Genomic DNA, 23,738 nt, shown 5'->3' with positions numbered 1-23,738 from the left:
ATTTGCACAGTTTTCGTTTCTTAAGTTAAATTTAAATACATTAGAGACATTTTTCAAAAGTGATTTAAAGACATCCATTTTTTTATAATGTATTAACGCAATCCTTTTCCAAATGATGTTCATTTCTATCTAGTATTTTCTTTTTTTGTTAATCCTCATGAAGGATATTTTTTCCATTGATTTTTAGAGAGAGTGGAAGGGAGGGAGGGAGAAAGAAATAAAGACCAATGTAAGAGACAGATCGATTGGCTGCCTCCTGCACATGCCCTGATCAGGGCTGGGTATTGAATCCATGAACCTTCAGTGCACAGGACGACGCTCTAACCACTGAACCACACCGACCAGGGCAATCCAGTATTTTCTTATGCACGTGAGGCTCCATCAGGACCACCATGTGGGGTGCCCATCATGTAAGTGTCAACACCCCTGCAGTAGCCAGGAGAGGCCTTCACCAAGGCTGGTTCACGTCCACCCATGCACAAGGTCAGGTTATATTTCCCTTGAAGCTAGATATGGCCATGTGACTTGTTTTGAACAATAAGATGTGAGTGACTATACATAATTTTTTTTACTAGAAGCCACATTCCCTTCCCCAGGCCAGGGCTGCTGGCAATGTTCTAGACGGCAGAGGCCCATCAGCTTGGGAGGCTGGCTGAGGGCAACGCAGCAGAGTCTCCTGCCAGCCCCAGCGAGCTCCCAGCAAGAAGATACAAACCTTTGGTGTTTTAAGCCACTAAAACGTTGGGGTTATTTGTTAGTACTGCATATCCTGATGATGCAACCATTTTATAGATGAAAACAGACTAAATGTAAAGTGACCAATCTATTTCTTATAATCCAGGTAACAAGCAGAAACCCTCTGAAAAAGTTTCTGATTCCTGTTTATGGCATCGGGTAGATGAAGCGTCAAGCTCTGCAGCCTCGATCTTTTCCCCTCTACTCCCTTCCAGCTCCCTGACCTGCGTCCTCTTTACGATTTGCCTGAAGATCTCACGTGAGAAGCAGAGTGGTCCCCCCCACCTTGATCTCCTGCTCTGAGTCACTTCAGGGGAACCTCGGGAGACAATGGATATTGTGCTCACACCATCAAATGAGAGCTAGGGAAGCCCAGCAGCTCTCTCCCCAGCCCCCTGGGAGCACCAAAACAGTGAAGTGGACACGGGTGGGGGTGTATAAAATGGGGAATTCCAAGTCCCTCCAGCTTCCACCAGCCAGCTTCAGCCTCCCGAGTCAACTATTCAGTGACAACTTGCCTAACAAGGAGCAATGGCAGCTCCTTCTAGCAAAACTTACAAGTGAGGGATTATTTTCTTCTAACTGTACAGAAATGCCCCATACGATTTCAGCTGAACAAAACAAGAAATGGTTTCAAACAACACGCTACTGCTTTTCTTCGGTAATTATTGGCACTGCATCCAGGGTTCTCCCTCCTCCCGGCCTGTATTCAATTTTTGACCGATCCTATAGCACGGCGAAGCCAGGGAGCCTGCAGTTGCAGCATCGTGCCTGCCACGAGCTTCTGGAGGTCAGTATCATCAGGAGTGTGGATTTCTCCTGCAACTACCCACTTGCAGTTTGAAAGCAAAGAACAAAAGACTGGGATTGAATGTGATGAAATTTTGTTTTTCCTGAATTTCGTTGGGACTTAATACATATACCCTAAGCTCCTTCTCTAGGTTTCAGCTCTCCTATCATGATGATGAAGTAAATAAAAAAATCTATATAAATACTGTGTCTAGTCACATAAATTGATAAAATTGCCTATATGCAAAATGTTTCATAAAAACAAGCAACACTGTCATTACAACCACCAAGAATAAAGCCCTTTAGGCTAATCTCTGCTATGGGTGCAGCCAGGGATAGAGCCGTGAGTCAGCCTTGAGCCTGAGCCCTTGCTGGAAAAACCCTGTGCGATGTGGTGATGCTGCGGAGCTTTATGGTTTTGTTAATGTTCTTCACTGGGTTTTATCTTACTCCACAGAGGCCACGGATCTTTAATCATCACATTAGTCTCAGCTGTCAAACCTAAGAGCATTATGAGCTCTGTTTTTGAAAAATGCAATGCCATCACTAATTTGTTAACCCTCTCCGCCATCCTATGGAGGGGTCAGTGCCACTTCCTTTTAAAATATGCTAAGAAGTAATGCTACTTTCTCAGGGTCACGTCGGACTGATCACAACTAACTACTCACCCCCATTTTTAGTCCTTGCCCAGGTTCTCCTGAGGGGCAGATGGGAGGAACCAAGCCAACTAAACAAAGAGGCCCAGCACAAACTGAAATGCCATCGACGAGGAAAACAGCTAACGCAGTTAACCAAGGAAGAGCATAAACAAAGAGGGAAGAACTAGGGGGAGGATCCTGACACGGAATGCAGGCAAACTACATCTTTAATTATCTCATACAAAAGAAAGAGAAGAGAAAACACTCTCTCGATTACATTTAATAGAAACTGTTTATATTTTTTCCCTTTAAAAGCCAAGAAGTAGAAAATTCAGAAGACTTGCTTTTCAAAGACAGCTTAGCAAGAGAAAGTGTTCCTTATTACTACTGACCAAATTCAAAGGGGCTCATAAGCTTGTTTGAAATATTTCCCTTTGTAGTATGTAAAAAATGCAGTACGTTAATTTAAAATAATTGTCAGTACTAAATAAATAGCAAATGTGCTGAAAGCATCATTGAATTGGTGCTATATACAGTATAATCTTTGCCAGTTTCCCACAAGGCTGCTCCCCATGGGGCTGTTAAATGTTGGTGAAAATGCATGCACATGTCTGTGTACATGTTTTATTTGGGAAGGTAAGGATGTTTCAACCGAATTTACCTGGGGCCCATGCTAAGGGCAACCTGGGCAGCTTAAGAGACAATACAGGATTAATGCAGCTATGGATTCCCACAAAACCCAGATTAAAATCCTGACTCTTGGTACTTTCTGGTTACATAATCTTGGGCAAGGCATTCAAATTCCCTAAACCTCAATTTCTTCATTTGCAAAATGGGAATGTTTAATAGTATCTACGCCAGAGGTCATTATGAAAACTCAGATAAGGCATGCGGAATGCCTGGTGTAATGTCTGGCACAAACAGAGATAAAGAAATGTGGTGATTGTCACCTATTGATATAAGCTAATAGTGATGTTATCCATCATATCCCCTCAGAGAGCTGTGATGAATAGACTCTAAGATGCACCTATGATTCCTGTGTCTCCTTGTATTCAGCCCTTCGGGTGAAACCCTCTCATTGAATCTGGGCAGGACCTGTGACTTGCTTTTAACTAATACAATGTGTCAAGGTAATGGGATGTCCCTCCAATAATTACATTACATTATATAAAGCTGTCTTGTAAGCAGACTTATTCTAGAATATTTCCTTGTATTGCTGGTTTTGAGAAAGCAAGCTGCCACAAATCACACAACCACAAAGAAACAAATTCTGCCAATGATATGAGTGATCTTGGAGGTGAACTCTTCCCCAGTTGACCCTCCAGATGAGCATTCAGCTCTGCCCAACACCTTGACTGAAATCCAGCAAAGCCATGCCTGGGTTCCCGATGCACAGAGACCGTGAGATAATATATGTGTGTTGTTTAAGTTAGTAAGTTTGTGACAATTTATTACGTAGCAGTGGAAAACTAATACAGAAGTACTTTGTCTTTCTCATCATATTGATTTTGGGCTCCTTTACTCAGTTCATCCTTTCCCATCACTATTCTCAAAACTCTACCAACAGGTTGATCTCATGACCATGGATAATGAACATCCTTTATTCAGCCAGTGCCAGTGTCACCATTAATAATTACTCAACAGATGCTGAAGCTCATTTTGATTATTTCAAAAGAACACACCCAAGATTTACATTTTGCATTTCAGTTTAATCGTAGCTCTGTAATATTTAGAGAGCTGGTAAAACTTACTAAAGCCTCAGAGAATAAATTTACACATGAACCTGCACTTCCAAAATCTGGAAAAGCCTCAAACAAACACAAATCATTTACCAGGGCACAGAGCACAGAGCACAGAAAGCATGGCACAGTCGTTTCATTGTTCTCATTTTTTCTTGCATAAATCTCATTTCTGTAAAAGGTGTGAGACTGGCAAGTCTGACTTTTTTTTTTCATGCTCTCTTCCCTGGGTCCCAATCTCTGAACTGGGAACACATCTCCCATGAAAGGAACAGAGAGTAATTTTTAAGTATATTTAGTGTAAGAATGCAAACAAGCAAAAGTTAATAGAACTATGACATGATTACTGTCATTAGGAGTAAAACCAACCATCAAAAACTACTGCATGAGAATGCCTAGAGCATAAATAAATCAGAAGGGAGATGAATCAGTCCTTGACCTAGCAGAGAAAAAGTTGTCCACTGTCTTTTTACTATCCTCTCCACAACCTGCTCTGTCTTTTTAGGCTTAATTTTGCAGAAGTACCTTCCTGGTCACCTTTTAAAATCCAAGACTGTGGTATATGCCAGTTTCCAGTTAAAAAAAATTCAGAATTAAAAAAAAAAAATCTCACCAATAAGGACCGTTAACAATGGTTGGCTCTGGAGGGTTGTAAAGTATTAAACAGTTTCTTAACAACACTGTATAGTTTTCTTTAATAAAAAAAGTGACCCCTTTCTCAAAAAAACTTCTGAAATAAATAAAAGTATTTTTTAAAAGTATTGAAAAAGTTTTAATTCCCTAGAGCCCACCATTGAAACATTATAAAAAATGCTATCTCTTTAATTATTTTCATATCACATTTTTACTACTCATAATCAGAAGAAAATATTTTAAGCAAAGTTTACATCTAAGTAAAAACTGAAAATTTTTGTCTGTATGACATCCCATGTGAGAAAAGAACACTGGTGGCCTTGTCTTGGCTCTGGTGCTGAGCTATTCATTTGACCTTGGGTAAGCAAGTTCACTCCTCTGAGTAGCCTGTCAAATGTGGAAGTAGATGATCTCAAGTACAAAGGGTCTTTCCTCCCGACTCAAACAGTTGATGATTATGAGACATAAGGTTTCAAAACTTTCCAAAGGTCATTCTAGACTGATGACAGCGGCAGCCTGGTTTTTCAGTTTCTCCAAATTCCCACATCAAAACTGCCAGAGCACTTACACAGCACAACTGACCATTAGGAACAAGGTATCCCCTTGAGCAACAAAACTCAAGCAGGTAGAGACAAACCACCACCATCCACAAGACCTGAGTCATGTCTGTGTGGGCAGAAGCAGAGGGAAGCACCAAGGATGACGGGCCTTAGAACTGGAAAAGCCCAAAATAACCAGTAAGCATACCCAGGAAACTTCAGAGGGCCAACTGCAGAACAGTGGCTAAACCCAGAAGGGGCTTTTGCCTGGGCCTAGAATGAGTGAACAAGGGGCCCGCGTTAAGATCTGAAGGGGCTAAAGCAGCTAATCCCCATGAATTTTCAAGACTGATCCCAGGATTCTTTTTCAGGAGGAAAAACTGCTGGGAGTGGGTCAAAATGGAACAGAATGGGGGTAACAGGGACCAAGGAAAAGAACAGATCCAGGTAGAAGCAGGTGAGGGCAACAGAGCGAGTAAGTGTCAGAAAGCCGCCTGCCACATTTTGGACTATATGACAACAGAAGACTCGGCTCTATGAACTGAAGGGAAAAAAAAGCCATCTTAAACCCTGCCTCCTAAAAGTTCAAGGAAACTATTTTTCACATAAAAGTGAAACACAAAAGTATTGAGGTCAAATTCCATACAAAGGTTATAAGAAAGAAGAAAAAAAAGGAGCAGAATCACATCCCTATAAACCATGAAAGCATGCCACAAAATAGGAGGGCGGGGAGAAGCCCAGTGTAATAGCCTACTATTTCAAAGTAAGTTAAAAGACTTTCAGGAATAAAATGACATAAGACATGAAAGAACATAATTCAGAATCAGAAAAACTCAGAAGGTAATAGAACACAGAAAAACAACAACCAGAAATAAGAAAAAATACATTTCAGAAATAAAGAGTAAACCAGGAGGCACACAGAGGAAGCAAAAACCACATATAATGCCCCAAGAGAAACCGAAGGTGGAGAACAGGAAGAACAAAGTAAAAAGAGAGAGGCATAAAGGATTTGAAATAGTGGCAGATACTGAAGACAGGCAAAGGCAATCTCACATCCCAACAATAAGCATCCTTGGAGAAAAATCAAAGCAAGGGAACTGAATTAATATTAAACACTAGAATTTAAAAAAACAAACCCTTACCTGAAATGAAAAACACTGATTTAAAAATATAATAAAAAACAATACACAGCAAACCTGAGAATATCTAACTAGAATGACGACGATTAAGAGTTACTCTAGTAACATTACTGGACTTATATTTATTTTACAAAAAGGGGGTAGAGTGGGAAATGCAATGGACATCTAAAATAAGTGTCTTGTGAGGAGAAAGAAAGTTGTGCTATTATTAGGCTTTGAGAGCAACACTCTCTGCCAAAAGAGAATAAAAAAACATATTCAAGTAAAGAAAAGATGAGCCAAGGGCTTTAGAGTCAGCAAAAATACCTTTCAAGTATGAAGGGCACAGACACATTGTGATTAAGAAGCAAGAACTTGGAGAAGATTATTTCAATGAGTCCTCCCTGAGGAATCTAAAAACAGAGGGGTGACATCGACATAAGGACCACGGTCAACATTAAACATATAGCTACTTGTTGAAGACTAAAAATGGGAGACTATAAACTGCAATGGCCAAAGTCAGACAGTGTGGATATAGTACAACTGCAAAAACTTGGGGAAATGAGGAGAGTACAAAGAAAACAAATTTTTTAAAATTCTTCTCAGTAATTATATTTGTTATGGTAGTGTTATTATTATCCTGAGCCTGTTTGTATATAATATGGAATAAAACATAGGACTAATTATGAAATATAATTCAATCATCCTCTGTAACCTTAAGAACCAGGATTCTTAGTCTGAAAAGAAAGCAAATACAGATAAAATACAGAAGAAGCTAAGTAAAAGCACCCTGTGGTCTTTTCTGAGTAGTTCAGCAAGGATGATATTAAGGGCTGGTGTGGGGCTGCCTGATTCTCAACATAAGAAGCAGGGGTAAGTCAGAATGGAATAAACTTTTACCTTTGGAAAATATTAAAGTTGAATAGGGCAATTAAATTTTTTGCAATTTAAATAGAAGCAATTAGTATAACTCCTATAGTATTTTATCTTAAAATTTATACATACATATGTAGATAGATAGGTAAATAAATAATTTCCTGGCTGTCTATAAAAACAATGACCAACCTAGAAGCAACAAGTACCCTTAGCACTCACATTGTGGTCTTGAAGTACCATTTTGTTTACTAAGTGAAACCAGGGCTACCTGGAGAATGGTTTGTTCTAGGTTTGGGACAAAAAATGTACAAGGCGAGCCTAGAATAACTATTAGGCTCATGTCAAAAGACTCAGAAGTCAACTTGAAGAGGCTCTTACTGGCCAAAGGTACTACTATTTGAGTTTCTACAAGGAAAATAATTACAATGACTTGAAACCCAAATATGTTTAAATCCATAAATTCTTAACAATTTATTTTAGAAAAATAATTAGATACTTTCAGAAAATCATAGGTAATCAATTTATTATCTTGAAAAATGCTAAATAAATACAAAGAATGAAGCATTAATTATTTTTTTCTCTCTATGAACTATACCATTGTTTCAACAAATCATAGATGATGGACATGGTCTCTTGAAAGCAATTAATAACTAAGAAAGAATTAATAATGATAAGAGAAATGGTAAAACTGCAATATCATGATTTGTAAGTCTTAATGAATCAATGAACTTAGGCATTGAGTATCAACAACTGATAACATCACAGAAAGCGAGACAACCAGACAGTCTCTACTGCTCAATGAAAACATAAACACCCTCTAAAGTCATGCCAAAGGGTCTGGACATGAATCTGACTGAGCCTCTGGATCCAGCTGCTAATTTTCAGGAAATACAGGGGACAGAGGAACGTGTGGAACTGCACCAAGAGTGCACAATCAGCAACATCCAGGCTGTGGGAAACTACAGGTCAAGTGGCCAGGTTTTAATATGAATGAGGAAAAACCTGTAGATTAAGAGATTCAAAGGAAACAGGTTTTAAACAGGCAAGACTAAACTCTACTGTTTACAGACTTCAGTGGGAAACTGTAAAGAAACAGGAGATATGACTATAAAAGTCAAAGTAGCGGTCACCCTCACGGGAGGGAACTGGGATGACTGGCAAGTTCTATATCTTGGCCTAAACAGTGGTGATGAGAATGTTTGCTCATTAAACTATAATTTGTTTTGTGGAAATGTCTATGTCTGTGTTTTATCTCATAATAAAAAAAAAGTTAAGTCTTTCCAGATCCCTTACCTGCGCCTTGGCCAATTTCTTTTCCAGAAGGTCCCGTTCCCGCTCTGTTTGCTGCAGACGTTTATTAAGCTCCACTATGTCTCCCTTTAGTGATGCCAGGGCTGCCAAGTGGAGCTGCGGCAACAGAAAGAAAGGAGCACAAGGTTAGACCCTTCAGCAGAAACTCATTTCCTTCCTTTCATTCCTTGTAATTAGTATGATCATATTAAAAATGTTTCATCTCAAAAGGGATGCTTTGGGTGCTATTAATCTCAGGGGACAGTGGACATAAATCAGGTGTCTTACAGGAAGCTGCGTTGATCACCCTAAGTGTAACAGGAGAAAACTGTGGTGCATGGGCAGTGAGACTTAATTTTTTAATTTTTTTTCTTTTTTACCCTCACCCGAGAATATTTTTTCCATTGCTTTTTCAGAGAGAGTGGAAGGGGGAGAGACACATTGATGGGTTGCCTCCTGCACGCATCCTGACCAGGGCCGGGGATGAGCCTGCAACCGAGGTACATCCCCTTGGCCAGAATCAAACCCAGGACCCTTCAGTCCACAGGTTGATGCTCTGACCGCTGAGCCAAACCGGGTAGCGTGAGAGGCCTAATTTTGGATGGTCAAATCAGGACAGAGAGCAAGGCTCCTCATTCTAAGGGCTTTCCCTGAGTTCCTCTGTAAAGACGATATTAAGAGCTGGTGTGGGCTGCCTGATTTTCAACATCAGAAGCAAGGCTAAAGCGGAATAGTATTAGCTTTTACCTTTAGAAAAATATGAAAGTTGAATAGGGCAATTCAATTTTTTGCAATTCAATCATCCACATTGCTGCGTGGACAACAGACAGACCAAGGGGCTGAATCTTTTAAAAAAACTTTTAATTTAATTTTTTCCATCACCATTTATCCCCCTCTTCCACCTCTATCTGCCCTTTTCCCCTCTGGGGCTGAGTTTTAAGAAAAAAATGGGAGAGCTCATTTCTTCAGAGGGTCTCCTCTTAAAGTCGGCCTGTTAATTTTCTTGTCAGCTCATTCTTCCCCATTGTCCCCCAGCCAGGCTAGACTGACCAGATGCTTCCGCACTGACAGGCCCTCTCAGAGGAGCAGAAACCAGACTCTGATAAATTATGCTGTGAAAAGACCATCCAAGAATCCATCCAGATATCTTTCCCTGGCCAATTCCCTCAGGTTAAATGGAGCTACAAAGAATGTTCTTCATATTAACAAGGTACCATGTGCTGCCAGGATCTCAAGTGTTCAACTTTCAAGTTCTGAACACTGAGCTTAAGCTGCCCACGCACCTACCACATACATAACTTCTGGGGCCAATGGATGGGACTATCTCTAAGATCCATTCAAAGCACTAATCCCAAAGCAATACTACCTTTCAACCTTTGTTCTCTGAGTCACTACTTCTCATCTGTCTTCACTGTCAGTTCCAGGTGGAGTTCAGCCCATTTGCTAGCTGAATTCCACATTACATTTGGGTGACTGACTAGAATCAACAAACTCTCCCTCTTTAAAGGATTTTTTTTGGTAGCTTCTGCCAAGATGGATTTAAAGTAAGGAGTGAACAAATAAATGTGATCTTTAAAAATGGATGCGGTACAACAGTACATAATTCAACTCTGAAGATTTTAATTTCAGGTTTAGAAAAATGCCCTTTTCTACAACAGGCCCCATCCGCACTGCATGTTGTTGGCTGGTAGGCTTTCGGGGAGCGGTGGCGAGGGAGGGAGAGAGGAGATACAGGGCAGGGACTGGGATTTCAAAGCGGTTGTTTATGTTAGACTATAACAGCAAGAAAAGTGACTTCACTTAATTGCGTCGGGGCTGCAAACCAACAGATCAATAGTCGACGTGAAATTAGGAATGCTTGAAATTTAAAAAAGGAAATGTCAGGCAATCTGGCGGTATTTGCCTTCTCATGCAGGGCTAGGGCCGCTCCAAAAAGGTCACTTTGGGTTTCAGATACAAGGTTCTGCCTGATGAATTCTCAGCACAAATGCCACAGTGTTCCCATTGTACAATCTTTTTGAGGCTGTTCTGCTTCCCGTATGGTGGAGAGGGACACAATTCACTCCCTTGGCAGCTGGGGTGGCTGTCCGCCTGTGAACTGTCGCTCTGAGGATTTTCCTTCAGCAGCAGACACTGCGCCCTGCTGGACCGTGACGTCAAGTCTTGGGAGGACTGTCCACCTCACTCGGGGCGACAGGATAAAACAGGTGGAGAGCTGAAACGTTTCAGAGACAGAGGAGCGCGAACCAGGACCCTGTGTCAGCCTTGCTTCCTCCCTTATAGCATCTCCCCTCCTACTTCTGGGGGAAAGGGCTGTCAGAGGGGCTGGGGAGGAATTAGAGGGAAAAGCTGCCAGGGGAGACTGAATATTCCACACCGCCTTCGTGAACTGGGCCAGAGGGGGGACACCAGAGTAGTTATTTCTGGCATCATGCATGGCAGAGGGGGGCCAGGATGGATCACTGCCGTTGAGGAGAGCACTGAGCTTGGAGCTGGTAACACCTCCAGGCCTACCTGCTCTCCAGATTGGCAGGGAGATCCATGGGAAGAGTTTGGCGAAAGTCCCTTCACTTCCCTGATGGAAGAGGCGTATCCATTAAAGTCAGAGTAGACCAGTTGCTCCTAATCTTCCTCGGGTCATAGATTCCTTAAGAATCTCATCAATGTGATGGACCTTCTCCCACAGGAGAGTATAAATTTGGGGTTCATGCATGAGTTCCACCTTATTGTGGTGATAACACACACTGGAATCTATCCACGAACCCCAAATTAAGAAACATCTGTACTAGATGCCAGCTCTGTGATCCCGCCTAGTTTCATAGACTGTATCATATGTCATAACACAGACATTTGATTGAGGAAAAGGCCCTGGTACTTGACATCTCCCACTTCCATATTTGCAGGCGAGTACCTGAAACCCAGAGATTAACTTGCTTACTTGGGATCTCATGGATAACTTAACACTTGACCCAAGGCCACCGGTGCCCTTTCCTCACCATATGATGTTATATGTGACAGTAAATTTCAGGTGTTTTTAATGCAAATAAAATTTTTACTTAAAATATTTCCTTCTAATTATTAAAGAAAAGAAAGAAAATGTAATAGAAAAATAAACTGAAAAGATAGCATACTAAAGTTTAGTGGTGGCCTCTGGGTGGTTTCAAACTATTTTTGGATACTTAGGGTTTTTTTAAAGAGAAAGAGGCTTTTGTATGAAAGAAACAAGAGAGTTGTGACTGTGTTTTTGCACATGTAAGCTGTAGTATAAAAATTGAAAAGGGTTCTTTTCCTTCCTTGCTGCATCTTCCTTCCCATCCACCAGCTTTTCTGATAGAAGGTAAAATTTAAACAATGAGGTAGAATATTCACAGGTCCCTTAATGCCACTGACAATTACTCAGCAGAAGCTATAACTACAGAGGGTGGGAGGGGATGGGGAAAAGTTTGCCCATAAGTCGCAAGAAGCACTGCTTGGAATCAAGCTGACAGGCCCCTCCCTTACCACCTGAACACAGAGGGGTTAAGTTCCCACCACAAGGCGCACTCCCCACGCCCTGGAAAGTTCAGTTCAGCAGCTCTCCTTGTCCCTCCTTGTCAATAGCCCAGCAATCTAAAGCTGACTAGCCCTCCCTTCTTTTTTGGTCTCATCCCCTCATTCTGCCAGAGCTGGTGGTATCTCTACAAATTCATAAGCTAGAGCAGGGGAGAGGAACTTCCAGCCCACGGGCCTGGTATGGGCTGTGAAATCATTAGGTCTCGCCCTGCCAAGGCAACAGTAGGCGGGACTAGAAATTCAATAAGTCTAGGGCCTTTTTTCATAGCTAATTTTTAATTTTGTATGGCCCGTGAATGATGTTATAACTATCCAAATGGCCCTTGGCAGAAAAAAGGTTCCCTACCCCTGAGCTAGAGAGTTTGTGGACAATGCTACACGTAGTGTGACAGAGCTTCCACATACGAGAGATACACATTGCTTATGTTTCAGTGGTGACAATGGGTAGGGCCAACTTCTTTCACCTCATGAACTGTCCTCTTCGTTAAAGCAGAAGAAACAAATACAACTAAACTTCACCAAACACATAGTCTTGGCAGGTGCTACACTAAGAGTTTTCTCCTCTTTACCGAATTCAATCAGCTAAAGAGTCCTGCAGAAGAAAGACAGTGTCAAAACCCCAGTGCCAGCCTCTGGGAATATTTTGAGAATTCTGTCAACTCGATAGTAATAATTAAAATCATAACATCAATAGTTACCATTGGTGTAACGTTTAATGGGTACCAGGCGCTTGGACTAAGCACATTTCATGCAGTATCTCATTTAACCTTCACCATAATGCTGTGAGAGGAATTATTACCTCCTCTTGACAAATGAGGAAACCAAGATCCTGAGGAGGGATAGAAAATCAGCCCGAGAGCAGAAAACTAATAAACAGCAGAATAAATATTCACACACAGATACCCCATGCTCCAGTCTCTGCTGTGTGCTCACCAGCACCCGCTTTCCCTTGCTTGTGGGGTGCGTGTGCCCGTGGCATGTATATGGATGGGAGGTCAGATGTATGCATTGGCAGGGGTGGAGACAGGGGGAAAAGCAGGGAGCACGGGGAGGTGACAGGGAAAGCCCTCTTGTAGCCGCGACGAAGCTTGGGGCTGGCGGTCAGCTCAGCTCAGTGTGTATTTGGGGGATTCTCTTTAACTTCCTGTGCTTGTTCATCCTTTTGAGAAGGGTTCGTACCAAATGGCCCCACCCTGAGTTCTGTGCTTGGGGCTTTGCCTACTTTATTTGCCCACTTGTCAGAAAGGATCTGTGGAAACTCACCACACAAGGAAGCTTCGCTATAGAGAACTGATCAGCAATGCTCTTTCCCTTGGAATTGAAAGCACCCTTCAAATCACACACAGTCTTATCAGTGGAGAGGAAATTTGAGAATGTCTAGTCCACTTCCCTCCCTATAAAGACATGAAACAGACCCAGAGAAACAAAGCTCATCAAATTCCGATTTCCCACTTCCCTGTCCAGAGCTTCCACTTTCCCATATGGCAATCCGGGAGCTCCTGGGGAGTGAATAACTGTGTACATCCCCTGTCCTTGAAATAGCAAGAGACATTTGTACATGAGAAAACAGCCTCATTCAGCTTTCTTTCCAAGACTCCCTACACCCCAGGGGCTCTAATTCAGATACACAAAGAACAAAATCCCTGGCAAAAGGGTAGCAGTCCCTGCCAGATGGACACAATCAGGCCTGTTCAGTGGCTTCCAGGCCTGAACATTCCTATTTACTGCTAGAGTTCCTGCTAGGAGCACCTGCTGTGTAGTATTTCAAGAAAGGCTGCTCACAGCCTTGAAACTTAAAACTCATTAAATATCATCTACAAGATTGCTCACTGCACGCAAAGCACTTTTTGCAGCCCTAGATCTACTCAGAAAGCACAGCTTTTGTCTTTCACTTTCCTGGTATTTCACTGAGAGGTCAGCCGTCCCTGATTTACTTTTTAAACTTCTGTTAAACTTAGTTGTTGAAAACAGCATTCTAAAGCCCCTTCAATATGGCAGCACTAGAATATCATCCACACAAGAAAAACTGACCCCATCCAAGTGTGCCCAACATGGGTGATGGTGCCAACTCACAAAGCAGCCACGCCACCAGCCCTGGCTCCCACCTGAAGCAGCTCTTCCCTCGCCTCAGATAAATGGGTGGGAGATGACTCCCAAGGAGGGAGGTGACTCTCAAGGATGGGAGGTCACCAAGACTGACCATTGTGGGGTTTGAAGATGACCCTCAGTCCCACCCCATCTGCAGATATATGCTCTTCTAAAAACAAGTCACATAATTTTACTGGAAATATTAGCTAGTGCATGGGTGCTTACTGTGTGCTAGCTGCTATACTAAGCATGTAACACATTTTCAATTATTCTTCACATGGCCTTATGAACTGGATACTGTTCATCCCCAATTTAAAGAGGTAAGGATCGAGGCTTGGAAGTTCAGTAAATTGTCCAACTAGTAAGTGGCAGAGCTAGAATGAAAGCCCAGGTGAGTTAAACTCCAGAGCTGGTTCATGACCACCATGCATCATGCTTTGCAACAGAATATCATAGGACTTCCCAGATCCTTGCAGATACCCATGAAACTGTTGAGAAGATAAGGTCTCAGAGGGTTCCTTTTAGGAGAGGGGAAAACAGAATGGCAAAATTAGCATGGAGAAAAAGGTACTAATTATTTAAAACCTCCCATATTTTGAGAAATAGGAGACCATTCAGTTGATACCCGATCCAGGAAGGAATAAAAAAAATTAATCTCCAGCTATTTACATAACCTATGAGGGAAAGTTAAAGAGGAAAATATTGCACTGGAGGAGAAAAGCCCTTAGTTATGCTAATTAAACTACATGGGAGGAAAGGTCGCTTTAGCTAACAGATCTTAAAAAAATAAAAAAATCTAAACAGTAGAATATTATATATTTTTTAAAATTTACTATACAAGTATTATAATACAATAGTTGCTGGTAGAAAGGAATAACTTGGTATTTTCCACTAACAAATAATTTCTTACTCCTGGTAGTGTTATTTTATTTTCAAGGAGAACCAGAAATACATGTGTGTACGGGGATATTTGTAAAGAAACAGGCAAATAAAGACACTGCAATAAACCGGCAGCATCCACTTACATTTCAAGGTGGGCTGCATCCTAATGACACATCATGAAGGAGATGAAGATCTAACAATTAAATCCTACTAATCAGAGGACATGAATATTTCAGCGTGATCCCTGAGGCAGAAACTCCCACAGAGAATTATATGAACAGGAGTAAAAGAGTTCCTGACAAGGCCTGCATTGTTCATAAATTTTTATATTGATCCAATTCAGCACGTATTGAATTTCTCATTCTGGAGAAACGAAGTACCTTTAATGGTGAAACAGTCAATAAACTCTGCAGATTAGGAAGGGCCATAGTATTTTACAGCAATGGTGAAAGGACCTTATTTTTTTTTACTGGATCGAGGACAATGATTTTCTTTGGGAAAGCAACAGATTTAGATTTGAGTGTGTGTGTGTATACATATACAGATACATACATATGTACTGTTACATGTACTCACACACACACACACATAAACTTTATATAAAAACTCAAGGCACACACTTTCAGACTTTTCATTAAAGCACAGGAGATAACCAAGTTTATCAGCAATTGAGATACTCAATACAATCATTTTTAAATGCATTACCAACTTTTAAAAGATACTTTAACATGCACTATTTCATTTAAAGAAGATCACTTTAAATGCCTGATGGCATAAATAAGCTCCCATTTCAGTGAGGGGACAGGCAGGCGTGGCTTCTCCCCTCCTCACCCCAGGGCTGCTGACTGATGGGCCGTTTTACCTCTTACTGGTACATCTCATCTGAAGCACCAGGAAACGGTAGACACACATTTCAAATCTGCTCAACTTTCTCTCCTATCAGAGGCCCTGCTGACTGCTTCAGAGAACAGTGTGTTTAAACAGAAGGAAAGATATGCATCTTCTCCCTTTCCAAATCACCTAACCCGGCCAATACTAGTCCCAAGCAGGATCATCTCGTTCCCAGAAAAGGAATACACTGGGAGACGGAGCAGAGGGAGAGAAACAATGGGAGGAAATTCTTTAATTAAGGACACAGGTTTTATCACTATCAGAAAACAGAAATATAAACCCCAGTCCTGAGTACCAGTTTAGCATCGGTTAAGTTGCTAAAATGTTCCCAACCTCAGTTTACTTTCTCTGTAAAACAGGAACAATGACTATACAGAGTTGTGAGGATTAAATGAACATACTGCAGGTAAATCACTTAACCACAATGCTGCCTGGCAGAATGCTGGCCACCATGACACTGTCGTCTTAATTATTATGATCATCATGCCATACTTTGTGCTTGCTAAAAAGCGTCAAGATAAAATTGGGCCCTGAAAGAGGGATGGGTTACTATGCCATCTCCTTGTTTACAGAAACCTTGATTAAGCAATCAGAATGACTCATCACACTGAGGCCCAGAGCACATTAATCACAGTAATCTACGCCTTGCCTTTCAACATGTGCAATTGAATCAGCTGCTCCCTGCACCCTGGCTGGGCCTGCAGGTAAGCAGGCAAACACATTAATCCTAAACAGCCTAGAAACTGAAGTAGCCTCACACCCAGTCTGTTGACCCCACCCCTGGCTCTCATATCACAAGGTAAGAGAAGATCAAGAACCAAGTGGGGTCACTATCACATGTACAGTGACCCCAAAACCAGTTATTATAAAAATGTGTCTAATTGGTAAATCTTACTGTAAGCAAGGATATGCACAAAGATATGTTCATCATAAAAAATGATTAGCTGAAAAAATTGCACGATATGCTTAATACACTACGTTGTCAACAAAATAGAGAACTATATAGGACCATTTAACATGTAATCATAATTTCCCATATGAATACTCCCTTCCTCCATTCAGGCTGTGCTTTCCACTCATCCCCACCAACCACCTGGAACAAGTTTTCCTTCCCTGCAACCCCCCTTCTCTATCCTTTTACTCTTTGTTTTTTATAACACTTATTACTACTTGACAATATATCACACAGGTTTCTGGTTGATTCATTTCCCCACGAGACGATGAGTTCCAAGAAGGCAAGCATGTCAAGAAACTGGGAAAATAGCCAACAGACGAGATGAACTGTGCCTGGCACATGGTTGAACTTCAGACGCTATTTGTGGAGTGGATAAATTTAGGAAATTAGAAAATTCAGATAAAAAGAACTTATATTATCCTTACGCCACCATCTAGAGATCACATCACTAGCAAATATCTGTCAGACATTTTTCTACTGTAAATATACTTAAAGTAGCGCATGTGAACAATAGGTTTAATATACTACTCTTTCCTATACTTCAGACTCTCCAAATAATTCACTGTATCATTAGTATCTCCTCTAAGTCGTCATATCTCTGCAACAATCATCCATCCTCCAGTGGCCCCTCAAGGATGCTAATATCCCTTTTGATAAATGCTACCAAGAACCAAGCACATGTGCCATGAATTCTGGCCAGCACACTTCCTATGTGCCAGGGACCACGCCAATCGCATTCCATGGTTTTCACTGGCTTCTCACTAAACAAGTTCGGTGCTATTATGACCTCATTTTGCAGATAAAGAAACTGAGGCAGAGTCTGTTTTTCTAGTACCTGAAACCCAAAACTCCCGACCTGACCTAGCCCATTCACCATCACTGCATCTCATTTACTGTGGGTATCCAGGGTCACACATTTGCAGATCACATGATCTGGTGTGGGCCAAGGGAGAGAATCGGAGAAGTTAAGATTGCAGACTTGGATGACGTCCAGCGCCAGATGGTTCATAGCAGCACTGCTCATGCTGGAGAAGCCGCTGGTATCAGAAGGGAGTTTCAGTGAGACCCCCTGCACTTGCTTTGACAGTGCCTGGTGCCGGAGGGAAGAAGCTTTGGCAGGTGAAGGGCAGGAGGAACTCTGTGGCCAAACAGACCCATAAAGACCTGGGTCCTGCAAGGGAGCCATTCATTCACCAAAGCGGGTGTGCCCCCCACCCCACCTGCCAGCACCAGCCTGGCCAAGGCTGGGTGAGATTGCGCAATCCCTTGCCAAATCACGAAGAAGTCAGAACTGCAGATGAAGGCTGTAACACACTCCAGTGGGCCACAGACTAGAACAAAACACTGTGGTTTGAGTCCAGCTTGACAGCATTCCGGCTCCTTTCCTGCGAGGAGCCACTTCTCCCTCCACGTTTCCTGCTATTTTGCCTCTAGAAACTGCAGCACAATGCTGACTCGGACAGGTGCATAACAACTCAGCATTATTTAATGAACAGAGCCTCCCCTTGCCCCCTCTGCCTCTAAGGAACACATTTTATCACATATGCCTTGACAACTTTCTCTCATATAAAGTAATTTATTCCCCTTTTCTGCCCCTTCTATTTCACGAGCTAATTCTGAAATTAATAAAGTGCAGGAAGGGGGTCATGGCAGAACTCACAGACCGCAGATGGGGAGCTAAGGACAGCATGAGGTCTCCATCTGCGTGCCGTCGTGGGACTCTGCTCTAATGCCCTTGGGAGGGAAGCAGCAGAAAGGATATAGAGGAAGGCGTACCAGTGGGCTGATGGAAGAAACGTTCCTTTGGGTGCATGTTTGATCAGTTGCTTCCAACTTGCTCTAAATGAAAGGAGCTCCCACAGGGAGGCATTGTCTTCCAGCCTTAAAGTGTGGCTCCCAACAAACGCAAGCATGGTCCCAGGCCTGGCTCAGTGCTGCGTGTCGGTCCCAGAGACGGTTTGGTTGCTCGGGAGGTGGGGAGCTTTGGGGTAATCACCAATAGCAGTGAGGTGTTCTTTCATCATGCGTTTTGGATATGGCATTGCTCCCTTCCCATGACACAGGTTCGTTTGCAAACTAAATTCCTCCAGTGCTTGTAAGTACCGAGCTGCACATCTTCCCAAGCCCACGAGCCTCATCATTAGTTCAAACATAATACAGCAAAGGAGGTGACATCTAACCCTCTGCCCCAGCACCCCTTTCCTCTTACTTTAATCTCGTAGACACAGCACTAGAATCCAAACAGAAAAACTCCTAAAGCTGCCTTATTTTGTTTCCAGAAGGCAGGAAGCGGAACATGTATTAAAGATTTCTGTCTAAGAATAAAACATTTCCAACATAAAGATGTCAAAGGAAAGCCTAAATCTGGCAGCGCCTAGAAATACTGCAGTTTCAACAACACGAAAACCAAAATTTCCCCGAACTATTCAAGCTAAGCTTCACTGCTAAAGAAGTTGATACTGTCAATCGTTAGGCAGAGACGTAAATACAGGGACACAAAAAAAGCACTGAGCAGGCTTCCACCTGGTATTCAGATGCAGTCTCCTTAGAGGCCCCCGTGAGCTGCCCTATGAGGTCAAAATTCTGAAATGCTAATTCTGAATGCTAAATGCTGGTGATATTATGCAAGCACCATTCTGAGATGGATAAACAGGATGATAAGATCCAGAGACTCTGTGCGATAGTCTCCCCATCAATTTCAATCCAGGGCATCATTTATCAAAAATATAGAGCTTATTTCTGGGCTCCCAGAAAAGTATCTCAAATGTGAAATGGGATTATCTAGCTCTGAGGTGCGAAGGATGAAAGCTGACTAGCACCACATGACACGCTCTTACACGCAGGACAGTCTCCCGCGTGCGCAGCCCGAGACAACGGGGTACATTTCAGCAGGAGGGTTCCGGTTTGCTCTCCCAGGCGCCCGGCAGTGCGGCCTGCTGGGTCTTCCTCTCTCGGAAGACCTTTCAAGGCCAGGCTGGGCTTCGTCGCTCTGGGGTAATGCGGGTGCGGTCCTTCCTGAGTGTTTAGTCTACGGCCTCTCGAAAGTCATTCCAGTCTGATGATTCTCTCATTTTACACCAAGAGATGCGCTGGAGCAGAAAAGGTGAGTCAACACCCAGAGCGATTAGGGGGCAAAGAAAAACAGAGGTTATATCAAGAGAAGCTCGGGCACCTCAAAGTAAGCTTTCGCTTGTTTGTTTTCTGGGTGTTTAGGAACCCCGGCAACAGAGGTTCCTAACTTGAGTAACATTTACAGGATCGCAGGATTTGCGCACTTTACTCCCTGCTGCCCTATGGACCGAGCCATGGCATTTACACGTCTGCAGGGCAAGGGCTACCCAGAAAATTACTGCAATAGAACAGGACATTTATTTAAAGTGATTGCGACATAAAGGAGTAGCTGCCCCGCCCAAATATCAGGGTAGAGCCGCGATTTCCAACCTTTTTCATCTCATGGCACGCATAAACTAGTTACTAAAATTCTGTGATACAACAAAAAATATATTTTCTGCCTGACCAAAAAAATAAGGTATAATTTTGATTCATTCACACGGACGCCTGTTGTTGTGTCGGCTGTTGTCTTTTTAAAATTTTATTTGACAATCTAAGGGAAAAGAGGTCAGTGCCCCTGACAAAATGACCAGATATGCATGTTTTAAATATTCTTGTGGCACACCGGTTGAAAATCCCTGGGCTGGAGTGCACAAGGTAAAGAACCACCACCTTAAGTTGGCAGTGGAACAGATTTGAACTCTCTTTAGACCTTTAAAATAGTCTTTCCAGGGGCTGAGAAACCTGATCTACAACTATTAACGTCCCTTTTCAATGGCCATCTTCAAAGAAACAAAAATTATTCAAAATTTGCTAATCGTCTCAAGATTTTAAAAATTAAAACTTTATCCTGCCTCATTCCAGATGTTACATTCTTTTGGGGAATGGATTTATGTTCACGAAGAAAAAGTGGAAACATACTGTATCATTTCCTGGGGAAAACACAGAGCCTGAGAGTATCGTTGTGAAGCAATAAGGTTATGCCGATTATTTTTAGTAATTGCACATACCTAGCGCGATATTAAACCACGGGCATGTCACGGCAAGACTACTGGAGCTTATACACTATTCATCTTGCACCAACATGGCAACTAGAGAGCCTTAAGGAACTGATAACTTAAACGTGGAGTGTTAAAATTTTGCTAGAAATGTGTTTTTTTCTTAATGAACTCCAGATGTTAAGAGTACCTTCGTCTTCGTTTAGACCAGTGCTTACATGATCTGTTCTTTGAAACCTTCTGAAAAAATATACTCGCATTTCTTTCTCCCACTGCATTTTATGGACAAGACTGCAGTTATTAATGTACTTTTTAAAAAAACTTAAAAAAAAGGATTAGCTCTGCCCCATAAGTCAAATGATTTCCATAGAGGTAGGTTAATAGAGTATACAGAATGATAAATTTATGCTATGAAAAAAGATAATATAAAGCAGAACTCCCCTACAGTGAGTTCAAATTCCAGAATATACCATGTGCATAAAACTAGCAGTTTATGGAATTCTGAGTCGCCAGGTTTGAAAAGTGGGTGTAGGCCACGGCAACCCATGCTTTCGCGCTATTTTCATTTTTTTATTAAGCCCTCCCACTGGGGTGGGGGTCGGGGAGAAGAGGGCAAATAGATTGGTGGCTGGGTGGAGGGTGGGGGAGCAGGGCAGGGCAAAAGAGGTGTGGCAGGGCTAATGCCATGCACCGCATTGTGCCCCTTACAGTCTGTAACACAAAGAGGCCCTGGATTCGGGCTAGACCAGTAGCAACGTCTTAGGCAGGCTTCAGCCCCCATAATATCCACAACTGCTCCTGCAGACATCCAGTAGAAGCAACCGAGCGGTGTAAAGACTGTGTTGGCTCAGCAGGCTTCCCCTGTGGCTCCCCCTTCCCAGAGCATCCGCTTGCATAGAAATTTTGGAACTGCCACTGCCCCAGATGCCTGCCCTCGCGCCGGGGAGAGGGGAAGAGACACTGACTTGCATCGTCTCGCTGTTTTGTGGTTAAGAAGGGAAGGGGAAAAGGGGGAAGGAATTAAATCAAAGGGTAGGAGGAAAGGGGAAATAGAATGGATATGCCAGATGCATGGAGGCAGCCATTAATTCTGAAGGAAGCTAAGAAACCCAGAATGAGAAAGAAAAATAAGGAGAAGATAACTAAAGGAATCAGCATTATAGGTTTAAAAAAGCAACCACCATGGACCCTCTGAAAGCCTTCTCCTTGCAGGACCATTTCTGGACCTGAATGTGTCAAAGCCTTCACCTTGCATTATCTCCTGTAATGCCATCCCCACACCCTCCCAACCAAGCACACTCAGGAGCATCCAAGCTTAGATAATTGGGTGGAGTTGAGCTGTGGCATGAGAAATAACTGGAGGCTGTTCTGGAAAAAGAACCCTCTCATTCAGACTCGGTCAAACTGCTCAGGTGCAGAGCAAAGGGGTTAATGTTCGAGTTCAGAAACTCGGTGCGGGTCACGTTCTGGCCACGGGGAGCCACAAGGGTGGGTTTCTTAAAATGCATCAACCTGCCCTCTTCCCCATCACAGGTCACCTTTTGAACTGCTGTGGGATGACCTGGGAGAAAAACAGAAAGCTCTGCAGCCAGGCACTCCTGTGTGAGTGTAGGAACAATCAGAGGGCTGTCTAGAAAACAAAATGCCTCGTAACAGCAGCTATTCAGGCAGCAAGAGGCAATTCAGAAAAGGGTACTGCTTGGAAGGTCATAAATGATATGCTTTAATTCTGCTCTAGTATTTATGCATTGCCCAACTTCACTTTGGTTAAATAAAGTACTTTCTTCTGGGGACGGTAAGTACATGATACCTCAGTTATAGCTACTATGATAGAATTAGATGGATCTATCCTACATATCTCAACTCTGATGTACAATTCTTAGGATTTTTAATAAGATGCACAAGTGGTGTTTTTTAAGGACAAGATCATCAGTAGTTCTGGTCTTTGTGGAAAAAAAGTAATAAATGTGTCTAAATTAAATTTTTTTTTTCTTTCTTTCCAGCAACTACTTTTCTTAAACAAGGACAAATAGAGCCGTAGGACATACCTAGTTCCATTATTTCTTTCATCTTTTCCTCCTTTTCTTCAATGGACTTTATATCTACCCCATGGCAGAAACGTCCTTCTCTTGTAGAACTGGGCAATACCCCATTTTCCTACCTCTCGGGCAGGAAGCAACATTTCTGAAAACTTCTGATAAACAACAACCACGTGAATGATGGGAAGCTTGGCTGCTTTTCTGTGTGTGTGCCTGTAACAAAGTACCTCAGGGCCCTACCTCTGGGTACCCCCACCCACTCCTGTTGCTTTATCTGTTCTGTGGAAGTTAATATCTACCCTACCCACTTCCCAGGAATACTGGGGAGAGAAATGTTTATGTAAGTGTTGCATGTTACAAGCACTATAAAAGTGCTATTTTCAATAAATGATAACAGTTCAGGGTGGTACTTACTGACTTTTATAGCTCCCCTTACTTGGGTCCTTAAAATTAATCTCTAACACACTTGATTATGTTTGCCTCTGTTTATAAAGCTTGACAAGATGTCATGATATGGACTGTATCCTTTTAGCTAACAGGGTCAGCAATGCAATATGAGCAAGCACCTCGGGTGGGCTCCGCTCCCACAAAGGAGCCTTAAGGAACACTGATCTTTAAGGGCTAGACTTGAATTTTGAGGGTCAGGATCCACATATTGCCAAACCACTTTCAGTATCTTTACGCTAATAGAAGTCTCCCAAAGTAAAGAATGAATGCTTGGTTCCCAGTACTGGGATTTCTGCACCTTGGACTTAGACTTCCCCGAAGTGCTGGGTATGAGTGTCTTTAAAACTTTGGTTTCACATGTGCTGGATGCTCTTGTCAGCCGTTTGTTTTTCAGGGGTGTTTGGCCATGACCTCATCAAATCACAGAAAGTGAATTCCTGGAAGCTCACTCAGATAGTCTTCAACACAAAACCTCTAA

The 23,738-nt window shown here is 42.4% G+C and overlaps 1 protein-coding gene across 3 annotated transcripts in view; it reads right to left on the bottom strand.

The window, feature by feature from the left end:
• The window catches only part of MCC (MCC regulator of WNT signaling pathway), a 343,361-nt gene that overhangs the window by 94,790 nt on the left and 224,833 nt on the right, over window positions 1-23,738 (bottom strand). For all 3 annotated transcript variants that reach the window (XM_081133287.1, XM_081133288.1, XM_081133289.1), the window contains one exon: window positions 8,361-8,474. In XM_081133287.1, the coding sequence (XP_080989413.1) occupies window positions 8,361-8,474 (114 nt within the window). The remainder of the gene's footprint in view (window positions 1-8,360; window positions 8,475-23,738) is intronic.

Source organism: Miniopterus schreibersii, assembly GCF_964146895.1.
Source record: "Miniopterus schreibersii genome assembly, chromosome: 3".
In the NCBI taxonomy this organism is placed as follows: Eukaryota; Metazoa; Chordata; class Mammalia; order Chiroptera; family Miniopteridae; genus Miniopterus; species Miniopterus schreibersii.
The sequence above is the reverse complement of the archived record's forward strand: the minus strand, read 5'-3'. Positions and strand labels throughout refer to the sequence as shown.